Source organism: Podarcis vaucheri, assembly GCF_965113315.1.
Source record: "Podarcis vaucheri genome assembly, chromosome: 12".
In the NCBI taxonomy this organism is placed as follows: Eukaryota; Metazoa; Chordata; class Lepidosauria; order Squamata; family Lacertidae; genus Podarcis; species Podarcis vaucheri.
Window position 1 is genome coordinate 8,496,878 of NC_138750.1, and position 23,842 is coordinate 8,520,719.

The following is a 23,842-nucleotide window of genomic DNA, read 5'->3' on the forward strand; positions in this document are numbered from 1 at the left end:
GCCGATGAGAGTTGAAACAGACGCCTCGGACAGGGCCGTCGGAGCAGTCCTGCTGCAGAAGGACCCGCAGGGGGTTTGGAGGCCCGGAGCGTTTTACTCCAGGAAGCTCAGCAAGTCCGAACAGAACTACACCATCTGGGACAGGGAGTTGCTGGCTATTCATGCAGCGTTCAAAGCATGGAGGCACTTCCTGATTGGAGCCAAGCACACGGTGCAGGTCTGCACGGACCACAAGAATCTGGAGCACTGGCACACGGCACAGTTCCTGAACCAGAGGCAGATACGTTGGGCTGAGTTCTTTGCGAACTTCGACTTCCGGATAGAGTATGTCCCGGGGGACACCAACATCATGGCGGACGCGCTCTCCCGTAAGCCACAGTATCTGGAGGACGCCACGCCAGCGGCCGCCATGCACATCTTCGCACCAACAGTGTGGGCGTGCGCTGCGGCAACAGTGGACCTGGAGGCGGTGCGACGGGCGTTGCAGAATGACTCCTTCGCGCAAGCAAAGATGGCAGAGATGCAAAGGGGCACGGCAGCGACCGACGGGTTCCAGCTGAGAGATGGATTGCTCATCCGCAAAGGGGCCATCTACGTGCCGGGAGACGAACTTCGCGCCAAGGTACTGCATCAGCTGCACGACGCGCCCACTGCCGGGCACTTTGGCAAGGAGAAGACGGTGGAATTAGTCGCCAGGGATTTCTGGTGGCCCGGAATGAGAGGGGAGGTCGCAGACTATGTGGCGAGGTGCGACACCTGTCAGAGGGCCAAACCAGTGCACAGACCGCCGGCCGGACTGTTGGAACCGCTGCAAACTCCGGTCGAGCCATGGGAGAGAGTCGCCCTGGACTTCGTCACGGATCTGCCCAGCTCGAGGGGCAAGACGGCAGTGCTGGTGGTGGTGGACTTGTTCTCCAAGATGGCACATTTCATCCCGTGTGCGAAGGTGGCCACGGCGGAACAAACCGCCAAACTGTTCATAGACCACGTGTTCAAGGTTCACAGTCTGCCACGGTCTATTCTGTCCGACCGCGGGCGGCAGTTCATCTCGAATTTCTGGCAGAAGCTGATGGGCTTCCTAAACGTCAAGATCAACCTGGCGTCGGCGAGACACCCGCAGACCAATGGGCAAGCGGAGCGGGTCAATGCCATCATGCAGCAGTACCTGAGATGCTATGCGAATCAACAGCCTGCGACGTGGGTGGATTACCTGCCGCTCGCCGAGTTCGCCTACAACAACACGAAGCACGTGTCCACGGGGGTCACGCCGTTCTTCGCCAACAACGGGAGGCACCCCAGAACCTTCCCGGGACTGGAAAGACTGGTGGAGGGGGAGCCGCAGACAGCGGATGCGTTCGCGTCGGAGTTGCAGGAGGTCCACGATCAGCTGCGGCGGCACCTGGAGCTGGCCAAACACGCATACAAGGTGCAGGCAGACAAACACAGAAGAGTTGGCGAAGAGATCCATGTGGGAGACTGGGTCTGGTTAGCAGCCCACGCAGTGCCGGCCAGGTCGTTGGCCAAGAAGAAACTAGGGCATAAGCAACTGGGGCCCTACCAAGTCGAAGAGCAGGTCAACCCGGTGGCTTTCAGGCTGGCGCTTCCGGAGGGTTCCAGAATGCATCCGGTGTTCCACAGATTGGTGCTCACTCCCTACAAGGCACCGCACAGGTTTCAGGAACCCGGAACGGCGCCGAGTCCGCTCCGAGAGGGAACCAGGCAACGGGGAGTGGCACAGGAGGTGCGCCTCAACGAAGTCACGGAGATTTTGGACTCCAGATGGGGGGAAGAGGGGGTAGAATACCTTCTCGCTAAGGAGGGCACCCCGGCCAGTGCCAACAGCTGGGTGCCGGGCTACGCTTTAGATGAACCTCTGCTCAAGGAAGAGTTTCATGCCCTTTTCCCCCATAGGCCAATGCCAGCGGACTTTTTCGACGACTGGCTTTTCACTCCCACGCTTTCAGCCAGCACGTTCCGGGGGTTCGACTCGGATGAGGAACCGACACGAGACGCCCGTTCCCCGGAGGGGTCACCCTCGGGATCTGCTTCAGAACCCTCGTATTGGTGGGATGATCGACCAGAGGAGCAGTGGCGCAGAAGGTGGCTGGAGGGTCCAGGACGAGCAACGCCTCCAGAAGGAAGCGAGGGAGAGACGGACATGGACGTTTTCGGGGACGACCAGGGTCTCGAGCACGGCGGCACAGAGATGGAAGCAGAGGTGACCGTCGTCGACGAGAGCAGGGAGGAAGAACCGGAAGACTTCGGATGGAGGCCTGCCACGGGAAGCGAACTGTACCCGACATTCGTCCCCTTGACACTGCAGCACCCAGTTCCCGCACCGGAAGGAGGGGAGGGGGGAAGAGGGGGCTTCGAGGGGGGGATGGATGTCAGGGGTTCAGGAGCAGAGGCGAGGGCAAGGGAGGAAACAGAGAGCGAGGGGGAGGAGGCAGACGAAAGGATGAGTGATGACGACGACCCGAGATCTCCGAGCCTTTCCAGTGAATCAGAAGATTCACAAAAAGGAGCACCAGTGGCCAGGGCAAGGGGGGAGACTAGGGGGACACCCCAGGAAGAAAGAGCCAGAGGGGACTCAGAGGGGAGCAGTTGGAGATCGGGACCAACGTCACCGCCAGAGAGTAGGAAAGAGGAAGAGCGCCAGGGAGCAAGCGCTGGCAGCTCGCAACAGGAGGGAGGGCACGAGTCAGGAGTGGCCACACCTTCATCGGGGAGCGAAGTGACGGTTAGACGGAAAGTGGAAGGTTGGGCGCGCGCGCCAAGTTCAAATGCACAGGAAGGTGGCGCAGTAGGCAGCCCGGAAAGGGAGCCAGGTCCTAAAGCCCGGCGCAAGGAGACAGAAGGGTCCGGGGGGTCAGCGTCAGAAGAATCCCGGAAGGAAGAGACCCAGGGGGGCAGAGGGACCCAGAGGAGAACTGTCAGGCGGAAAAGGTGGAGCAGGGCTAGGATATTAAGTTGGTGCGCAAGGGGCGGAGACTCAGACGGAGCTTCGCCGATCTAAGCATAAGACGTAGGGTTGCACGCAGCAGCTCGAGAATGGAGACTGTAACTCAATAAAGACTTTTATTTAACGACCGCTGGCTAGCGTGATCCTCTGTGAGCTCGGATCTGGAAGTAACCCTGACACCGAGGTACCACTGTAAAGACTATTGCTAGTCACTTCAGAACTGCAGGCCATCTGGTTCCCAATCATGGTCTAGCTCAGGTTATTGTTGCTGCTGTTCTTACCCTGAAGAACACAAGGCACATTCAGATTGGGGAATGGCCTTCAGCCAGCCAGCCAGCCCAGGAGAACTTCAATAGGGTTTGTTGTACAGCAGAAATCGCTTCCTTGCGATGAGTTTAATTCTGATGCCGACTGCTAGTAGAAACAACAGAGGGGTAGGGTACACACAGTTCTAGTTTCCTCCACCCCAGGAGAGTTGCTAATCAGGGGTAATCAATAAGGATTAACAGTCTCCAGACAAAAGAGATCATGGGAACAAGCCCTGACTTGCAGCGTGGTTGCTAATTGCACAGGGAAATAAGCCGTATAGTAACTGCTACGTCTGCAGATAATTTACCTGATTATAGTCGCAATTGTGGAACTAATTATTCATTAGTAACCCCCTCTGAAGGAAAGGGGGCTATTTATAAAGTTAGCTCTTTCAGCGCAGCAGCCTCTGTATTCAGTCATGGAAAGAAGCACATGTAAATGAGGCGTGGTAGATCTGCAAGAAAAATGGAGCATGTACGGGAGCAATTTTACAGGCCCCCTGCTTTCTGTGTGCCTTTCCACAACAGGGTGCACACCAGTTTGAAGAAAAGAAAAGAAAAATGTGTTCTCTTAGCCACATTTTTAAACCTGTGCCTTCAGCAGGGGCAAGGGACCACTCCCATTAACTACAAATTTTTGGAATCGTTTACTTGTCAAAACTAAGGAAACGAACAGTTAAACAGTTCCCACAATCCAATAGCAAAAGCAATAGATTGCATCTCTTAGGTAGTTCATTAATTGGATGCCACAAGTAAGATCCACAAACAGCTACAGTCATTTTTAAAATAAGACCATTTCTTTTTCTCACAGTTGCATGGATTTTATCTGAATAAATGACATGCAACTTTTTTAAAAAATCACATTTTCTTCGTTCCAATGGTTGTTAAGCCAGCTGTCCCTGCTTAACTACGTTGGTCTTTCAATGAATTTCAATGTTGGTTCCATTATATGACATGTATTTTGGGGGAAATACAGGGTGGATAATATATTTCATGTCTCATTTTTAGCATTGAAAAATATACATGCAGTCATATTGAAAGAATCATGGATTCCCCAATACTCAGAAATGCTTAATGACTGGAAGCACTGCAAAAACTCAGCCAAAACAGTTGCACTCAACAACTGTTGAGGACATTGGCATGCTAGAAAACATTGCTTACACCCTGTGGGGTGCTATAGTTAGCATGCCCATCAAAACCACAATTCATTTTATGCTGAAAATCAATCTAAACTCTGAGCTTCAGCTAGTGTCCGTCCAGAGTGAGTTTACTGCTTTCTGAGCAATTTATGCAAGCGTAATTCAGTGTTTGATTAGATTTAAGGATAAGAAGAAATATCAGAAAATTCTGTCCTTCCCCCTCTTCTTATTCCTAGGTCCATGTCACCATATCAGTATGAACAGTTAAGACTGTATAGTGTACCCATAGAGTCCATTTTCAAGGCTGAAGGGCAATGAAAAGCAAGGAAGGGACGTGGAGAGGAAATTGAGGAAACAAGGAATCAGCCCAAGAGATAATGGATGCTAAACAATGGAGAAGTAGCAGAACGGGAACAAGTGTTTGTACAGGTCTTAGGGTCCTGAAGTTAATATCAGTCAAGTCAAGTCACATTTACATTGTTGCTAAAACCACAAATGGAATGAGAAAAAGATTCTCAGTTATTGTCCTTGGAAAAATTGCATATTACACTAGCCTTTTGTACTTTATACTCAAAAAGCTCCAAACAGTGTGTTGTATAATATGTTCTCAGGCCAAGGTTTTGGTGCTCATCTCGCTTTATTGGCCAAAGGAGCCGGCGTACAGCTTCCGGGTCATGTGGCCGGCATGACTAAGCCGCTTCTGGCGAACCAGAGCAGCGCACGGAAACGCCGTTTACCTTCCTGCCAGAGTGGTACCTATTTATCTACTTGCACTCTGATGTGCTTTTGAACTGCTAGGTTGGCAGGAGCAGGGACAGAGCAACGGGAGCTCACCCCGTTGTGGGGATTCAAACCGCTGACCTTCTGATCGGCAAACCCTAGGCTCTAGGTTTAACCCACAGTGCCACCTGCATCCCAACAGTGCCACCCACGTCCCGAAGGTTGCTGCAGTTCAAAACCTGAGTTCCTGCATTGTTCAAATGGGGTTCCTTTGCCATTCACGGTCAGTTTGCCATTTCTTCCTGAATGTTACATTTTAACTGGGCCAATCAGCACTTCTTGTGTGTTGTGCATTACACTGTCATTGTATTAAGAAGGTTATCCCCCCCGCCCCAATTATTTGTGCTTTCTGATTTGCAGAGGTGCCCAAAGGCAGGTTTTGTAAATCCTGGGGCTGTTCAATTTGATGACTGTGATAGGAATTTTGAGGTCTTAGATATATGTTAAATGTTCATAAGTGTACCAACCAAGCACGTACGTAGATCAGCACAGGAAGACCGACCTGAAACCATTTTTTATTCCGAAAACTGACCAAATGTTTTCTCTGCAAGGTCAAAGGAAAATGGAAAAGCCTCACCATTGTCTTTTCCTTCACAAATCCTGTCTTAAGGACACATTTAAGATATGAATAGGGTGTGAGCCTGTGACCTGGCTCAGGAACTAAGTATTTATCATTACAAAAGACTGGCCAGGCTCCCCAGGCATTCCAATCAAGTGACCATTAAACAGGTAACCTGTTTAGACGAGATAAACAACGCACTCAGATTTCTGCTGTAGACCGCCTTTTCTGTGATGTAGGTATGATGTATGGAGGGGTGGTCTTGAGCTCCAGGGCAGGGAATTTAAAATGTCTATATAAGGGCAGGCACACCTTGGTTCTGGGTCCTCCTCCATCCTCCTGCGTGAGAGGGGAGCACCCCGTTGCAACAGCTTTAATAAAGATTAGGCTTACTAGCTGCTTTGTTTCTCAATCTTCTCTGGCTGGCTTCTGTTACTTTCTCCTACCAATCGGGAACCTACGTAAGGACTCTGTATGGGCTCTTGGATACCCCAGAAGGGGAAAAGGGCAGATTTTTGTTTACAGCATGACCACAACTGATCTTCCCCTGCATGCATTGTGTTGCAGAACACAGTTACAGCCCCATGTATGCCAGTACAACTGGCTTGAAGAACACATGAACCAAGAGTTGCAATACAGTACAGGGCTTGCTTAGCAAAAAAAGGTGGTGAAAAAGTGTTCTCTAACTGCAGGAAGTTTCCCAAACATACAGTACTAGCTTTCTGAATGTTGACATTTGAGGTGCCATTTCCCATTTAATGGTAACTGAAATGCAAGTCATCTGTTGCAATACCTCCAGAAATAGCCCACTGCCACTATTGACCAACATGTACGCCGTTTGGATATGTTGTTTTTCAACAAGTAATATTGGTCATAGAGGCAGTGGGCTATTTCTGTAGGTATTGCAACAGATGACTTGCATTTCAGTCATATGCACTTATGGAATTTGAAGCCTTAAAATGTCCCCTAAGTCCTCAGTACTTGAGGCAGGCATAGGCAAACTCTGGCCCTCCAAATGTTTGGGACTACAATTCCCATCATCCCTGACCACTGGTCCTGTTAGCTAGGAATGATGGGAATTGTAGTGCCAAACATCTGGAGGGCCAGAGTTTGCCTAAGCCTGACTTGAGGGGATAATTTTGCCTACAGTGATTTGGGCACTTGTCCCCACTGCCATTTGGGTGTACTTTATCCCCTAATGAGGAACAATCCAGAAATGTGTTGGGTATTACAAGTGATAGTGAATCTTATTTTCTACAGATGGCTGCTTTCCTTCAGGATTTCCACAGGGCTGTGTTAGACTAGTAGGAGTTGGTTCTTGCTGTGCTTCTCAAACTATTTTGAATCCAGAGGTTCTGTTTTATGGAGGAAAGCAGTACAAAATCAGCTGCTTCATTCAAATTTGTATTTCCTACAGATTTAGTTGCACAGAGGCTAGTGGCAGGTCTGGGATTTCATATCCAAAGAAGACAAGCAAAATAAACTATTTGTTCTGTTTCCATAACGATGCAGAGCTTTTGAAAACAGATAATTCGTTTGTATAAAAACCATCATTTTCCCCACAGTCAGGAGGCAATGGGCTTTGTTACATCTGCCCTTATTTTCCATTGAATTTTGAACCACATTTGATTGCATGGAGCTCTGTCAGTGTTTATGTAACTAGGATAGCTCATTCCCCTGGAAGGCAGATAGGAGATGCAAGCTATCATATTACAAAGCAGACCTTTGCGGCATGTTTATATGTGGGGATGCTCCTGGGAGACCTTGTGCGTGGGCTACAGCACGCTTGTTTTGCATGTGGGGCTTTGGAAGCAAACCCGTCAGCAGTAACTGTCACACCGACTGCTACATTGGGGAAATCAACGTAGTTACTAGACTGCCCTACAGCTGGGACCCTGCAATGCAGAGAAGCTCAGGAAGCCGTGTTGAGAGTTGAGGGAGGCATTTGAAACCCTCCCTTGCTTTTGTGGAAGTCTCCGTGATGGAGAGGCACAGGAACAAGCCTGCAGATCAAACCTGTACGTAGCGTTCCTGAAATATACTCGGAGTCCTGTAGTGGTTTCGTGCTCTTTATTGCAGCTTCTAAAACAGTGATTCAATTGCCCCCCAAACCTCAGGCTTTTATATACATTATTTACACAATGAGTCCCATCTGATTGGCTGATTCTGCTTCCCTCCTGAAGCCTGATTGGTCTTCTCCTGTAGGCCAATCAGTTGTTGCATTCTAGGATCCTACCAGCCTAATAGGCTGATTCTGCCTCTCTCCTGGAGCCTGATTGGTCTTTTCCTGCAGGCCAATCAGTTGTTGCATTCTAGGATCCTACTTGCCTATTGTTTTAGGATCCAAGCTTAGTACATAACAGTTCCCTTGCGGAAAGGGTCTTGGCTCACTGGCAATGAATGCAGAAGATCCCAGGTTCAGTCATCACCAGGTTGAGCAGGATCCCTGAAGAGCCCCTGCCGGTCGGTATAGATCCGGGGGTGGGGGAACCTTTTTGGACCAATGGGTCAGGACCTTATTTTCCCCCATGGCCCCGGGGCCAATTCTGCCCGGTGGGCCCGACAACCCACTTCTCAGTAACCTGATATCATAATGTCAATGTTATGTACTGAAGTTCTCACCCTGGGCCAGCAGGGGGATACTGTAAGATAGTTATGCAAATAAGGGATTGAAAGTGACGTTCAGTGATTGGATAGTTACAGAAAGTTGTTACAGTTACGTTGTACTGGAGCTCTATATAAGCAGGCTGACTGAACCCTTCAGTTCAGTTCTGTCCTGGCCTGTGAATAAACAAGAGTTGTTTGAAGAATCGCTGTGTTGTCTGATATGTTCACCCACAACTTAACAGTCGACACTTAGCAAAGTCCCTTGCACAGTGCTCCCCAAGTGCCCAGCTTCCTGGCAATTGAGCACAGGGCTTGCAATAGGCAGTTTCCTAATTTTCAAATTGCTCTGTGAAAAACGTAAGAAGAAGGGTTTGTCCCTGTGTTCATAACCACCCACACCCACATCAATGAGATGTTTGGATCAGGTCAGTGGATCTGCCACCTTTCAGGAAATTATTCTCACAACATCTTTCAAACTTCTGGGAGATTTAAAACTTCAGAATCTGTAACTCAATTCTGGAGCCACCTTTTCTCTCCGGACTGGACTCTAATCTTCAGTTAAAAGTTGGATTTATTTTATTTTAATTTTTTACTTAAGAATAGTCACTGCTGTCATGGATGAGGCTAATAAGCCCTGAGCCAGGTCTGCACAGCTAACTCAACGTGTTTGTATATGTAGATTGGAACCAACCAGAACTGTAATTCTGAATGAAGCCAGCACTACTTAGAGACCAACTGGGCAGGCTTTCTGCTGTGTGTTGCAGTATGCCAGGAGAAGAATCTCCCATCAGCCCTTAGCCTGATAGACCAGGAAAATTCATTCTTTGTCAGACAGATAGGTGCACTTTTCACTGGCTTCAAGGGCACATAGTACTGCAACCTGAATCGTAAAGGGGAAAGTGCCATGCAGGCATATGCTATTGTCTTACATCCGTATTTTCTATTTTAACAATAAAAAAGAATGTTAAGTCCTATTCCCATCTGGTTAAATTAATGCGAGCAGGATCATGCACAATGCAACTAAACCCACGTAACTATAATAACAAAGTTGGCCGCTTTCCCCCGCATTTAAAATCTGTATTCTAAAAAAAGGAACTCTTTTGTGCTGGCTTTTATCTGCAGCCATTGATACCATTCTAATTAGAATTTCCTTTGTATGTTTGCTGCAGAAGTAGATTAATTTCAACAGTCTGTTCAGCTTGCCAGGGGGTTCATGGCCAGCAAACTCTCGCTCCGACTTTATTAGCTGAGATGTGATTTCCTCCCATCTAAACTCCCTCTAGTCTATTAGAAATGTCATTTTATTATTAAACACATTCTCTCTTTTTTAGTATGATAGGAAAGCAGTCTCTTGAAATGTGAATTTTTAGATTATTGCTGTTGAACAGTATGAGTATTGTATGCTCTGATCCCCCTCGTAAATTAAATGCAGGTGGAACAAACTATATCTGAAAAGAGACAGGCAGGTTTATTAATGCTCAGGTCTGGCTGCGAAGGGATGATAGACGTTGTAATACCGAGACACTTCTTGAAATAAAAATGCTCCTTCATTCTGTCAAGGAGTGAAAGTCATTGTCAAGTGCTACCAAGAAGCCAATCTCTTAAATGTTGCTTTTAAAAAAAAGTTTTTTACAACTCCAAAGTTTTGAGATGATGAGGCAGAGTCCGTCCATGATGGAATAGTTTGGCATCCCATTCATTTGAAGGGATGAGAGTGCCCTGCTCTTGTCCAGCAGAAGAGACCTTGGTTAGGGCAAGGCAGGTGGGTTGTCACAGCGCTGTGATGAACTCCTAGTGAGTAACTGGCTCTGTGAAGTTGGAAGTGAATTGAGGCCTTTTGTGCCTGTGCCTCCTATGCTCTGCACCTATCTAAGACCTTCCACCTGGTATGTTCCCTGTGCTTTGGGTTCTTCAGTCCATGAGAAGGCACCTATGATGGTCACAGCACTGTGACATCTGGTTCAGCCAGTCCTAGGATTAGGGGGACCCTGTTCACCAACATCCAACTCAGAGCTAGGAACTTGGTCCAGCTCCTTAGATGGGAACACTTTAGCTTCTGAACACAGTCCTGGTCACTACTGGATTCCACCAGGGTCATTGGAAAGAGAAAGATATCTGTGCTTCACTGTCTCATTTAAACTAATGGGACTTAGAAGTTCTTACTCTGGTTGTGGTTGGCACTGTGGTCTAAACCACTGAGCCTCTTGGGCTTGCTGATCAGAAGGTCGGCAGTTCGAATCTGTGCGACAGAGCTCCCGTTGCTCTGTCCCAGCTGCTGCCAACCTAGCAGTTCGAAAGCACGCCAGTGCAAGTAGATAAATAGGTACTGCTGCAGCGGGAAGGTAAACGGTGTTTCCGTGCGCTCTGGTGTCCGTCACGGTGTCCCGTTGTGCCAGAAGCAGTTTAGTCCTGCTGGCCACATGACCCGGAAAGCTGTCTGTGGACAAACACTGGCTCCCTCGGCCTGAAAGCAAGATGAGCGCCGCAACCCTATAGTCACTTTTGACTGGGCTTAACCATCCAGGGGTCCTTTACGTTACCTTTACCTCTGTTTGAATCATGTCCTACTTCCTGGAGAAGAATGTTGTTGTTGCTTAGTCATTTAGTCGTGCCCGACTCTTTGTGACCCCATGGACCAGAGAATAGCACTCGGCTAATTTTGCTCAAGGCAAGGTATGTCTTACATACAGTGGGAAAGTGATCTGACCTTAACAATTTGCTGCAGCTAATACATTTACAATACAATCCGATATGTGACAATTCAAAAGCAAATACTATTGTGTTCAGTGGGACTTACTCTTAGATTACAAACTTGGTCAACTTGGACTTTAATATTTGAAATCAATATTTAAAGTGCAAGAATAAAACATCTTGACAATGTGACATCAGCAGAAGAGATTTTCCTTAGGTCTTAAAAAACAGGTGGTATTTTCCTTAAAATCTAAAGAACAATGTTAATATTTAGTCCAGCAAGATGAAATCCTGCGATTGTTAATATTTGTGTGTATAGGTAGTATAACTACAATATGTGTCCTATTAAAAGTATTAATACTCCTATTATTATTATTTTTTAAATGATATTTATTGAAAAAATAGTTTTTAAAGTCACAAAGAAATGAAAAAGACAAAATTACAGAAAAAAGAAAAAAGGAGAAAACAGAAATAAAAAATAAAAAATAAAACCATCATTTTCAAATTCTCCACTTTCTTTACCTTCTTTCCGTGACCTCCTCCTCCTCCCATCTCTTGTATCTTGATTGATAATTGTCACAGCAAATCCTTTCCACGATTCATAATATTCTGTCAATACATTACCTTGCTCTATTTTCATCTTATCTTATATTAAACCTAAAACTTAAAATTTAAATCTTATTTATACCAACTTCTCATAACCATTACCTTTTTGCCTAATTCTTTAAACATTCTTACAAGAGCCTAATAATTTCATTTCAACATTTTTGCAACTTTCATAAACACATTTCTGACGATAAAAAAGAAAAGAAAAGAAAAACAATCCAATCTTCTTCCAGCGTCCCCTCCCCCCGGTCCCGGGGCTATCAGTCCTTTTTGTCCCAATTAATCTGGCCCATTTAACCTGGTTTAATACTCCTATTAAAATCAGGATGCTCCTACCTGGTTAACCAATTAATATTAGTATGGAAGTGTACACCGAACAGCTACAATTTCTAAACAGCAGTTTCACCTTATAATGGTGCTCTGCATTCATAACTCATGGGTACAGTGACATGGATTTCCTTTGAAAAAAATCCCTGCTCCTAAATAATCCAAAATCCAGTGTACTGATATGATCTCTGTGCATTATTCTGGTACCCTTGGCAGCTGAATCTGTACCTGACTCCTTCGGAAAACGTTACATGAGAGGCGATGTGAGGGAATGTGATAGTTGGATCTATGTTGGCAGTCATCAAGTGCTGTACGTGCCCGTGTGAATTAGCCCTTGATTAGTCTATCACAGGAATAGGCAAACTCGCCCCCCCCAGATGTTTTGGGACTACAACTCCCATCATCCCTAGCTAACAGGACCAGTGGTCAGGGATGATGGGAATTGTAGTCTCAAAACATCTGGAGGGCCAAGTTTGCCTATGCCTGGTCTATCACATATCGGAGTCTAGGCATGCATTTTGCAGAGGGTTCAGAGTGCCCTTGTTAACTTACTACTGAATTTGAAATCCAGGAAGGATGAGACAGAGGCTTGCATTCAGGATGCTGCACTGAAGACTACAAGCGGAGGTGTTGCGACACAGGAGACCCTCTTGCTGCTGTTTGCAATAACACCGCATTGTCCGTTGGACTTGCACCATCCATGAAAGCATTGATATATCTTACGAGATATCGGCATGTCCAGAAACATGATGCAAATTTGTCTTCCAAACCCTGGCTTTCTTGGAAGCCACCAGGCGTAGTTCCTGATTGGTTCATGATGGGATTAGCAGGGATTAACTGTGCTCCCGAGTTAGTGAAATACGGTGGCATTGCACAGGGTCATCTAGCAGTCAGGACTTGGTGCTTTTGATCCTGTGCTACCAGGCACTCTGCCTTCCCTAGAAACCTAACTGATTAACAACAGGAGGAGCAGATGCAAAAGAATTCAGGGCTTTCTGTACCCTTATCAGTTGTGCAAAAGGGGTAATTTCAGCAGCTACACCTAATAAACTGCACCCCTGCTAAAATTCCCCCTTTTGCGCAACTGTTACAATAGTCCTGACCTCTTTTTCATCTGACCACTCTAGTTGTCTTTTGACTCCACAAGCCAATCCCTGGTCACCTAGTCTAGCGGTTCTCAACCTGTGGGTCCCCAGATGCTGTTGGACTACAACTCCCATCATCCCTAGCTAGCAAGGCCAGGGCTATGGGATGGTTGGAGTTGTAGTCCAACAACATCTGGGGACCCAGAGGTTGAGAAATGCTGACCCAGTCCTAATCGAGAAATCTACTATACACCTTACCAGCTAGTTGGCTCGGATCTAGGGTTTTGCAAGCTTCTGCTATCTAGCATTATGTTTTACAAGGTAACCTCATTATGTTGCAAATGGACTGGAGAAGGTTTTGATTTTATAATTCCTTCCTTCTTGGCATTTTCCTGCCATTGGTGTGTTGGGTTCCTCTGCTTTGCTTCTTTGACTGTTATTCAGGTATGAAGAACTTCTGGTCCAGTGTTTCTCAAACTTCGGTCTCCAGCTGTTGTTGGACTACAAGTCCCATCATCCCTAGCTAGCAGGGCCCAGTGGTCAGGGATCATTGAAGTTGTAGTCCAACAACAGCTGGGGACCCATGTTTGAACACTGTGCCTGGTTCCTCAGGTTTGCTATCCCTACTGTACAGAGGGCACTTCCGCTTCTCACTTCCTACTTTGGAGTTCTCAGAATAGTAAAGAATCCATAACAGATTACTGTTTTCTTTAGCTCCTTGCTTCCCTACTTCTCATACCTATAGTATGAATAGTAATCTCATCATACAAGACTCCTGATAATCTAGGTTACAAATGCACTTCAAATCATGGTTACGGTAACTGGTTTGTGGAGATAAGTGTTATGTACTGAAGTTCTCACCCTGGGCCAGCAGGGGGATACTGTAGATAGTTTTCACTCAGGTCCACATATGCAAATAAGGGATTGAAAGTGACGTTCAGTGATTGGATAGTTACAGAAAGTTGTTACAGTTGCATTGTACTGGAGCTCTATATAAGCAGGCTGGCTGAACCCTTCAGTTCAGTTCTGTTCTGGCCTGTGAATAAACAAGAGCTGTTTGAAGAATTGCTGTGTTCGTCTGATATGTTCACCCACAACTTAACATTAAGCACAGTTAGAATGAGCAACGGTTTGTATCAGGAACTAAAACAGGAAAATGGTGCTGCTGAAAGGAATGGACTTCACATGAATGGCTGACTCCCGACTAGGAGGTCGGAGTTTGCTAGAAAATACTCTTCTTCCTCCAACAAAGAAAAGTTTACAAAACACACTTTAATAAATAATGTTCAGACGCCCTGAATTTTCTCCCTCGGCAAAAAAAGAGAACTTCTTAATTTTAAAATCAATATGAGTAACAGGAATCTTTCTTTCTCCTTGCCTTTGCAGGATGCGTCCTCGTGGTGTCCATAACAGAACAGCTTGCTCAAGTCCACAATTCTACAGCAAAAGAAGCTCTGGAGAGGCTCTGTCGCTACTTACCTGGTAAAAAAGCAATGTGCCATATGTTGGACTGTTCAGTGATTATTATGAATTCACACTTGTGACTGTAAATGCTGCACTGCTATTATTAGTCGCAACTTGGCTTAATGCAACTGAAGGCTATCAAAGCGTTATACATGGGACCTATTTTTGCTTCCTTAATTTGACAGCAATTCAGTGTTTATTTTGTTTAAGGGTGTAAGAATAGCACTAGTGATTCGGAAAGAGGGCCATCGTATGTAATCAGTAGAAATGTGGTTCTTTCTCTGTATTCATTTAGGCGAGCGGTTCTCAATTTTTTTCTCTGGGTCACACTTTCAGAATAAACATTTGCTCGTGCCACATTGATTTCTTTCATTTCTCTGTTCAAACAGTGATTCTGGATCACAACTAAGATTGTCCTCAGCATCGCTTGATGCTTTTGCTCCCAATTTAAAAATATATTTATCCATCTTCTGCAAATGAAAATACATTTTGATACTATACTATACTGTCCTGTTCTGTACTAAATGTTTCTTTGAAGATTCTTTGAATCTTTCTGCCACGCTTGCCAACTTCTCTTGCCACACCAGTGTGGAGTGCCACACCTTTGAGAACCACTGATTTCGGATGTAGATGGAGAGGATTATTTGAGTGGTTCCTGTTGGGGAAATATGTATTATGCACACCGAAAGGTATCGTGCAAGGGAGAAGACTAAGCTAGAGCACACATCCCTGACATTAAAAGTTTATATTTGCGGGGGGGGGGGTTGGTTCCCCAGTCCATTCCAATATGCGTTTCTAAAACATGTGCTGTCTGCAGTGGTACAACACAGAGAAAACAAACTATTCTACACTGGTGCATGCTGAGATATGTGTGTGTTTAGTGAGTTATTCACCATGATAACTTTCCTGGATTTATTATTATTATTACTATTATTATTGTTGTTGTTGTTGTTATTTTCTGGCTTGGTGATGAAGAGATGAGGAAGAGACAAAAAAGACAGGATGTGCCCAGGCAGGTAGGAAAATATATAGTGGTACCTCAGGTTACATACGCTTCAGGTTACAGATGCTTCAGGTTAAAGACTCCGCTAACCCAGAAATAGTGCTTCAGGTTAAGAACTTTGCTTCGGGATGAGAACAGAAATCGTGCTCTGGCGGTGTGGCAGCAGCAGGAGGCCCCATTAGCTAAAGTGGTGCTTCAGGTTAAGAACGGTTTCAGGTTAAGTGCGGACCTCCAGAACGAATTAAGTACTTAACCCGAGGTACCACTATATATTGCTACCTGTCAGGTCGCAGTGGGAGTGTCTCTCGCAGAGTCCTCTCTAGCCAACTTACAGGAAAACTCTCTGAGCTTCTGCTCCAACCATGTGCCTATCTAGCAATACAGGAATTGTTGGTTTGATTGCACTTTAAATATCCCACACCAAAGAAGAGTAACAAAAAGCATCAGTAGAAGAATAATCAGAGGCAGCAATGTCTTACAAGGTACTCACTTGGGGGACGGACACTAGCTAGCTTTTTAGAAGAACTGGACAAATGAATGGAGGACGTGCTCCATCACTGACAATTTGCTGTCACGGGAAAATGTCAGGATGCCTCCTTGACAGATGCTGGAGGACAGCTTCAGGGGACGGATCCATCACGTTCTGCTTATGAGCTTCCCAGAGGAATCTCACGGGTGATTCTTCCGTTCTTATGCTAATCTTCTCTTACTGCTACATCTCCTAAGCCAATCATAGTTTTTGAGGAGTGGCAGTTAGTCCTTTTGAATATTTATGAACAGGATTTGTTATGCCCATAAGAATTTTGCGCATTAAAAATTATTGTAGCCAGATGATATTTTATGTCTCCTTTCTCGATGTTGTGGCAAGAGAAGGAGCATGGCTAAGGGATGTGTGTGTATTATAAATGCACAGCTCTCCGTCTCTTGTTCTTTGTCAGAGGGCATGTTAGGGAATTGAACATCTCCAATAACTTGCCTTTTTGGCAAACATTTCTAGCAGTGCTTTAAGGAACCCATTTTCTCCCCGCCTTCTCCTTAGCTTTATACTAGGAGCATGATAAGAACAAGGAATCTAGTGTTAGTCAAGGGCACAATTTTAATTGGCCAAATTAAACTTATGCAGATTAACCATAATGTGAAAAATGGACAGAGAGGAATTCTCTTTATGAGGAAGGACAATGAGATAGGCTAAAAGCTCAGTTGAAATACAGATGACTCACCTCAGATCAGAAGGAACAACTGTGTGCTTTGAAGTTTCATGAAGAAATTGTATGACATGATTCTTTCTTTCTTTTTTCTTTCTTTAAAAGATGTTTTTCTTCTTAATTTTCTTCTTTTACATCTTGCCACCTAGCACCTAGAACATTCACTGTGCCCTTTTAAAGCTACTGAGAATGTAGATTTTTTTAGCAGCTGTACTTGTACTTTTGCACTTGTTTCTGTATTTGCATATTTACTGATCCAAAATACTTGTTGCATGCTACCCCAATCTCTGAGAAGTGTACATCTGACTCTTTAAACCCACTTGTACCTATCTTTCCTTGCTTCCTTCAAAAATAACCTCTGATATTCATTAACTTATTAACAGTGGTTTTTAGAGTGTCTTACAATTGGAACTGCAAAGTTTAGTTGGTAATCAGTGGGTTAATCAACTAAAGATTTACGGTGGGGGCAAATTTTAATTGGTGAGGCCATGAATGAGTTTGAAGGGCACTTAAATATATACATTTGTGGATATATATCCTGGTTTCAGTGTGCTGCTTTTAATGTGGGGGCAAATTTTAATTAGTGAGGCCAAGAATGAGATTGAAGCACACTTTCGTTTGTTTTTAGTTATTATTTTGTCTTCGCGCTGTGCGATCTCAGGGGGAAAAGAATATATTAAAGATAACCTTTCTGTCTTTCACATGAGTGATAGCAACAAAATCATCTCAACAGAAAAGGCAGCTACATTAAGGCCTTACTAATCTACAAATCTGTTTAAATGCAATTGTTTACATGATCACTCGGTTTAAAGGTAGCTAAATAGTCAACTAATAAATTGTCAGCCAGTGGACAGCTTTAGTCCGTTTATCCTCACAAAAATCTGTTGGGTGGTTTAGGCTACAAGATTCCTTGCTCAAGGCTGACCAGAACTCAGCCACATTTGTACTTGTCCCGTTTTGAGAAAACATAGGTGTCAGGGAACTGCCATCGGAGGAACAGGTGGTGGAGGGGCTCAGGGAGGTTGGGAGAGAATCAACAGCTGAAGCAGGAACCAGCAGGGGGAGGAGTGGATCTCTGAGGGAATGCGAGCAGGTGGGAGGGCTCAGAGACACTTCCAGCGAGAACAGTGGGGAGGTATCTGAAGCTCCCATAGGGAGACCCACGCCTCGCCGGAAACTGTCACGCCGTGAGTCCAGAAGACGTGTTTCCGTTAAGGAACTCTTATGCTGGAAACGATTCCGAAAACAACCACTGTCGGAATCTGCAAGTGATTAGAGCAGACATGTCTGAGGAGCTCTGTCACACACAGAGGTTTGTGGGGTTGCACAAACTCTGAGGGACTATGATTTTACGCACAAGCAGCTCATCATCCCATCACAGCATTCCGACAGTCTTTGTAAGCTGTTTGTGCAGGAGAAGGCATCATGAGCGACCCAGCCGGAACCGAAGGAGCAGGGGTTGGAGCTGGTCCACGCTTGGAAGAAAGGTACCGAGCGTTGGAAATCCAACTGGTGCTGCAGACGGCGAGGCTTGAGGAGAGAAGGGCTCAGGATGCAGACAAGAAGGGGAGAGCCACCCAGTTCACCAGAAAGGTACCAGGATTGGTGCAGAAGTTTGGGGGGGACCCCAAGGACTACCATGCCTTTAGAACAGAGATGCAATATGCCCTCAATGTGCAGTTTGATGAATTCCCTGACGAGGAATCGCGAGTGGCTTTTGTGATTGGGCATCTTGAAAAAGGGGCGAGGGACTGGGTTAGACCCCTGATGGCAACGCATAATGACGTCCTAAAGGACACCATGAAGTTCTTTCGTGCAATGGATCTCATATTTTCCAGCGATATTGAGGAGGGAGTGGTGCGCAGACAGCTAATGGCTTGCAAGCAGGGAAGCCGATCTGTCCGTGAGTACTGGACTGAGTTCACCATGCTGGTTCACAGATTGGGGTGGGACTTATCGGCGGCACCCATTCAGATGCTATTTGAAGAAGGTCTTTCTTCGGCTGTGAAAGACGAACTGTCCCGGAGCCCCAGGGCGGTTTCTATGGATCAGCTGACCAAATCTGCGCTGACCATAGGAGCGCGCCAGGAGGCGAGAGCCTTGGAGAGGCGGGAAAGTAAAGGGGAACGTTGGAAGGAGTTCCGCATTCCAGACATTCCTGAGCCAGCTTTCCCGCCGGCAGAGCCGATGGAAATCGGAACAGCGTGCGTGCGCGCAGTTTCAAAGCCCAGTGAAGGGGGGAGGAAGGAGGGAAAAGGCGCCCGGAAATGCTATCTCTGCCAACAGCCAGGTCACTTTGCCAGAGTCTGCCCCCAGAGGAAGGAATGGCAAGGGATGGTGGGAGCTGTTGAGGGAGGAGTGGAGGAGATATCGGAGCAAGTAAAAGCCAACACCTGGCTGCCACCGTCGGGGCACAGCAGCCAGGCCAAAGAGCAGTGAAAGTGCCCACGCCAGAACCTCCCAAACCTGCCCTAGTGATAGAAGTGTCACTAGAGTTGCAAAACGGATACCCTCTGAAGATTAAGGCGCTGTTGGACTCAGGCAGCTCCTGCAATTTCATGAGCAAAGAGTTTGCAGCTGAACACCAGATACAGACGATCCCTTTAAGCAACCCCCTACAGGTGACCACGATCGATGGCAGGGAGCTGTTGGGAGGGGAAGTCAGCTTGCAGACCGTCCCAATGATAATGAAGGTGGCAAGGCACACAGAACTGATAGCGTTTAATGTGGCCACCTTGGGAGGGGCTCCCATTATTTTGGGGATGAGCTGGCTGGCGTTACATGATCCACTGGTGGGCTGGCATCAGAGAGTGGTTTCCTTTGGTTCCGCACATTGCTTAGAACACTGCAAGGAGGGAAAGGGTTCAGCAGGAGCCCAAGCTACCCTAGCAGGGACAGAAGTAACGGAGAAGGTGAAGGTACCATGACAATACGCAGATCTCAGCGACGTGTTCAGCGAAAGGGAAGCTGACCAACTACCTCCGCATAGACCCTTTGATTGTCAAATCAATTTACTGCCTGGGGCGCAGCTCCCCGCAGGCAAGTTGTATGCCATGTCAGACAGAGAAATGCAGGAGCTAAGAGCGTTCATTGACAAGAACCTGAGGAGGGGTTTCATCAGAGAGTCAAGAGCGGTGGGAGGTAGTCCAGTGTTTTTTGTGGATAAAAAAAACACGGACAAGCCGAGACTTGTGTGTGACTTTCGGGCCTTAAACGCAGTGTCAGAACCATTGGCCTTTCCCATGCCTAGAATAGATGACATTTTGAACAGGGTGCGGAAGGGAAAGATTTTTACCAAGCTGGACCTAAGGGGGGCATACAATCTGATACGTATAAGGAAAGGGGATGAATGGAAAACCACCATGTTCACCCCTTTGGGGGCATTTGAATATCTCGTTATGCCATTTGGATTACAAGCAGGCTCGGCGTGCTTTCAATCGCTGATGAACCACGTACTAGGGCCTTTGCTTTACAAGAATTGTGTGGCCTTCCTGGATGACGTGTTGGTGTATTCTGAGAATGAGGAGCAGCATGTGAGAGACGTCAGAGAAGTGTTGCGCAGGCTGCTAGCCAACCGGCTGTGGGTGAAACTGGAGAAGTGTCAGTTTCATACCAAGGAGGTGGAGTTCCTGGGGTACCGCCTGTCAGACAAGGGATTGGCTATGGATCCCGGCAAGGTCCAGGCAGTGCTGGAATGGAAAACACCCAAAACAAAGAAGGATGTGCAGAGGTTCCTAGGGTTTGGGAACTTTTACCGTAAGTTCATCCGAAACTTTGCCCACCTGACGGCGCCCATAACGGACTGTCTCAGCAGTAAGAAGAAATTTGTTTGGACTGAGGAGGCGGAGCGAGCTTTTGAGGAGCTAAAAAGGGCCTTCGCCTCTGAAGAACAACTTCTGCATGTGGATTTACAAAAAAAGATGAGAGTCGAAACAGACGCATCAGACAGAGCCATAGGGGCGGTGCTTCTTCTGCAGCCAGGGAAGGAGGAGTCAGAGTGGAGACCGTGTGCTTTTTTTTCGCGAAAGCTGAACAAGTCCAAGAGGAACTACACGGTGTACGATCGAGAACTTCTTGCTATTCATGAGGCTTTTCGGAGATGGAGGCACCTGCTAATTGGCGCACAACATAAGGTGCAAGTGTGCACTGACCACAAGAACCTAGAGTATTGGAGAACGGCACGAGTGCTCAACCAACGGCAGTTGAGATGGGCCCAGGAGTTCTCCAGATTTAACTCTGAGATTTGTTATGTGCCAGGCCCAGAGAACGTTAGGGCAGACGCTCTCTCACGCAAACCTGAATATTTGGAGGGGGAGGGAGCACCCGAAGAGAGACATGTCATTCCAGAGGACCGCTGGGTGTGTGGGGCGGCATTGGTGGGGCAAAGAGAACTGGTAGAGGGAACGGAGAACGATGAATACGCACAGGACAAACTCAGGGGACTCAGGAGGGAGGGAGATAAACCCGGAGGTTTTGAGGAGAGAAACGGGGCGTTGTACTACAAGGGAGCGTTATATATACCTGAAGGAGAGTTGAGGGGGAAGGTACTCAAGCAGCTGCACGATAGCCCCACAGCGGGGCATTTTGGGCAACACAGAACCATGTGGCTGGTGACCAGGGAATTTTGGTGGCCCAAGGTCAGGGAAGACGTGCGGGAGTATGTGAGGAGTTGTGACCAATGCCAGCGAGCCAAAGGGGAAAGGCGGGCGCCGGCAGGGTTATTAGAACTGCTACCCACACCAGAAAGACCATGGAAAGCAGTGGCCATAGATTTCATGACTGATCTGCCAAGGTCCAGAGGGAAAACAGCCATCATGGTTGTGGTAGACCTGTTAACCAAAATGGCACACTTTATAGCCTGCTCACATGCGGTCACGGCAGAAGAAACAGCTAAATTGTTTGTAGAAAATGTGTTTAGGTTGCATGGCGCCCCCTTGAGGGTGGTTTCAGACCGAGGGAAACAATTTACTTCCAGGTTCTGGAGGAAGCTCATGAGCTTACTGCATGTAGAGGTTAATTTCTCGACTGCCCGGCATCCTGAAACCAATGGGCAGGCGGAAAGAGCCAATGGCATCCTCCAGCAATATTTGAGGTGTTATGTTAATGACAGAGAGAATGATTGGGTGGAGAAGTTGGCATTGGCGGAATTTGCCTACAACAATGCGGAGAACGTGTCCACGGGGATGAGCCCCTTTTTGGCTAATTACGGGTGCCATCCCAGGGCTTTCCCAGGGGGGGAAGGGGAGAGATGGAGCGTTCCAGCTGCCGAACAGTTCGTAGAAGAAATGGAAGCGATCCATCGCCAGCTCCAACTTAACTTAGACAGGGCCAAGGAGGAATATAAGAGGCAGGCAGACAAACACAGGAGAGAAGGTAAAACCATTAGGGTGGGGGACCAAGTGTGGCTGTCAACCCAAGGGTTACCCTTCAAAGGGGGTTGTAAGAAGTTAAGACCCAAAAGATTGGGCCCATTTGAAATCACACAACAGGTCAATCCAGTGGCTTTCAGACTCTGGTTACCGAACCACATGAAGCTGCACCCAGTTTTCCACAGGTCATTGCTGTCACTGTATAAAGGGGACAGAGAAGGGAGGGTCACTCGGGGACCAGCAATGGAGGAAAGGGAACAAAGCTACCATGTAGCGGAGATCCTCGATTCCAGGTGGAAGGGAGATCAAGTAGAGTATTTGGTAATGTGGGAAGGGGAACCGGAGTCGGAAAACACCTGGGTCAGGGCAGAGATAGATAGATAGATAGATAGATAGATAGATAGATAGATAGATAGATTCTTTATTGTCATTACACTAGTGCAACATTGCACAAGTGCAACGAAATTGGATGCCATCCCTTAAAAACAACAAAAGCAAAACAACAGCAACAACCAAACAAACCACCTTCCAACCACACCCACACCCACACCCATCAAACTCCCAGGTCTCACTATCGAGTTACAGCATTCAAAAAGGCCACAGCTCTTGGATAGAAACTGTTTTTTAGTCTGTTTGTCCTTGACTTGATGTTTCTATACCTCCTGCCAGAAGGCAGTAGTGCAAACAGACTGTATCCCGGGTGAGATGGATCCTGCAGGATGTTGTTTGCTTTCCTAAGGCAACGGGAACCGTACAGTTCTTCCAAAGGTGGGAGAGGGTGACCAATAATCCTTTGGGCTGTGGTTATGACCTTCTGGAGCACCTTCCTCTCCCTAGCTGTACAACTGGAGAACCAATGCCCCACAAGAGGGGATAAGACACTGGATAAAGTTTATTCGAATGTAAATCACGGCTATAGGGCTTTACAGCTGCCACACTTGGGCCAGTCCGACCATATGTCTCTGTTCCTGGTGCCAGCATATATCCCACTCAGGAAACGGGCTCCTACAATATTAAAATCTGTTAAAATCTGGCCGGAAGGTGCTATTCACCAGCTGCAGGAGCCTCGGTAGAAGGACACCAGCAGTCTCTCACTCAGATTGTTCTTTTTTAAAAGTCTGAGGAAATAAATTCTCTGCTGGGCCTTCTTCACCAGAGCAGTGGTATTTGCGCTCCAAGTCATGCCCTGATCCATAGTCACTCCCAAAAACCTGAATTCCGCCACCCTCTCCACCCGTTCCCCGTTGATATACAAGGGCTGAATGTCCGCCTTTTTCTTCCTGTAATCCACCACCAATTCCTTGGTCTTAGCCGTATTAAGAGCCAGATTGTTCTCTCCACACCAAACACAGAGCCGCTCCACCTCGTCCCGATAGGCGGACTCATCCCCTCCTGAAATGAGCCCCACCACCATAGTATCATCAGCAAACTTGATGATTTTGTTGCTGGAGTAGATGGCTGTACAGTCATACGTATAGAGAGCATAGAGCAGGGGACTCAACACGCAACCCTGTGGTGAGCCGGTGTTAAGGCTAAGGGCTGTGGACACATGTGACCCTACTCTAACCCTCTGAGAACGTTCTGACAAAAAATCCAAAACCCAGAGACAGGTGGAGTTGGGGAGTCCAATCGTCTCTAGCTTGGACACCAGTCTATGGGGGAGGATAGTGTTAAAAGCAGAGCTAAAATCCACAAACAGCAGCCTCACATAATTCCTCGGCCGCTCCAGATGGGACA

At 46.9% G+C, this 23,842-nt stretch overlaps 1 protein-coding gene across 1 annotated transcript in view; it reads left to right on the forward strand.

Moving 5' to 3' along the window:
- Window positions 1-23,842, forward strand: part of AOAH (acyloxyacyl hydrolase) — a 101,266-nt gene that overhangs the window by 8,899 nt on the left and 68,525 nt on the right. The window contains exon 3 of the mRNA XM_082192851.1: window positions 14,451-14,546. Coding sequence (XP_082048977.1) covers window positions 14,451-14,546 — 96 coding nt within the window. The remainder of the gene's footprint in view (window positions 1-14,450; window positions 14,547-23,842) is intronic.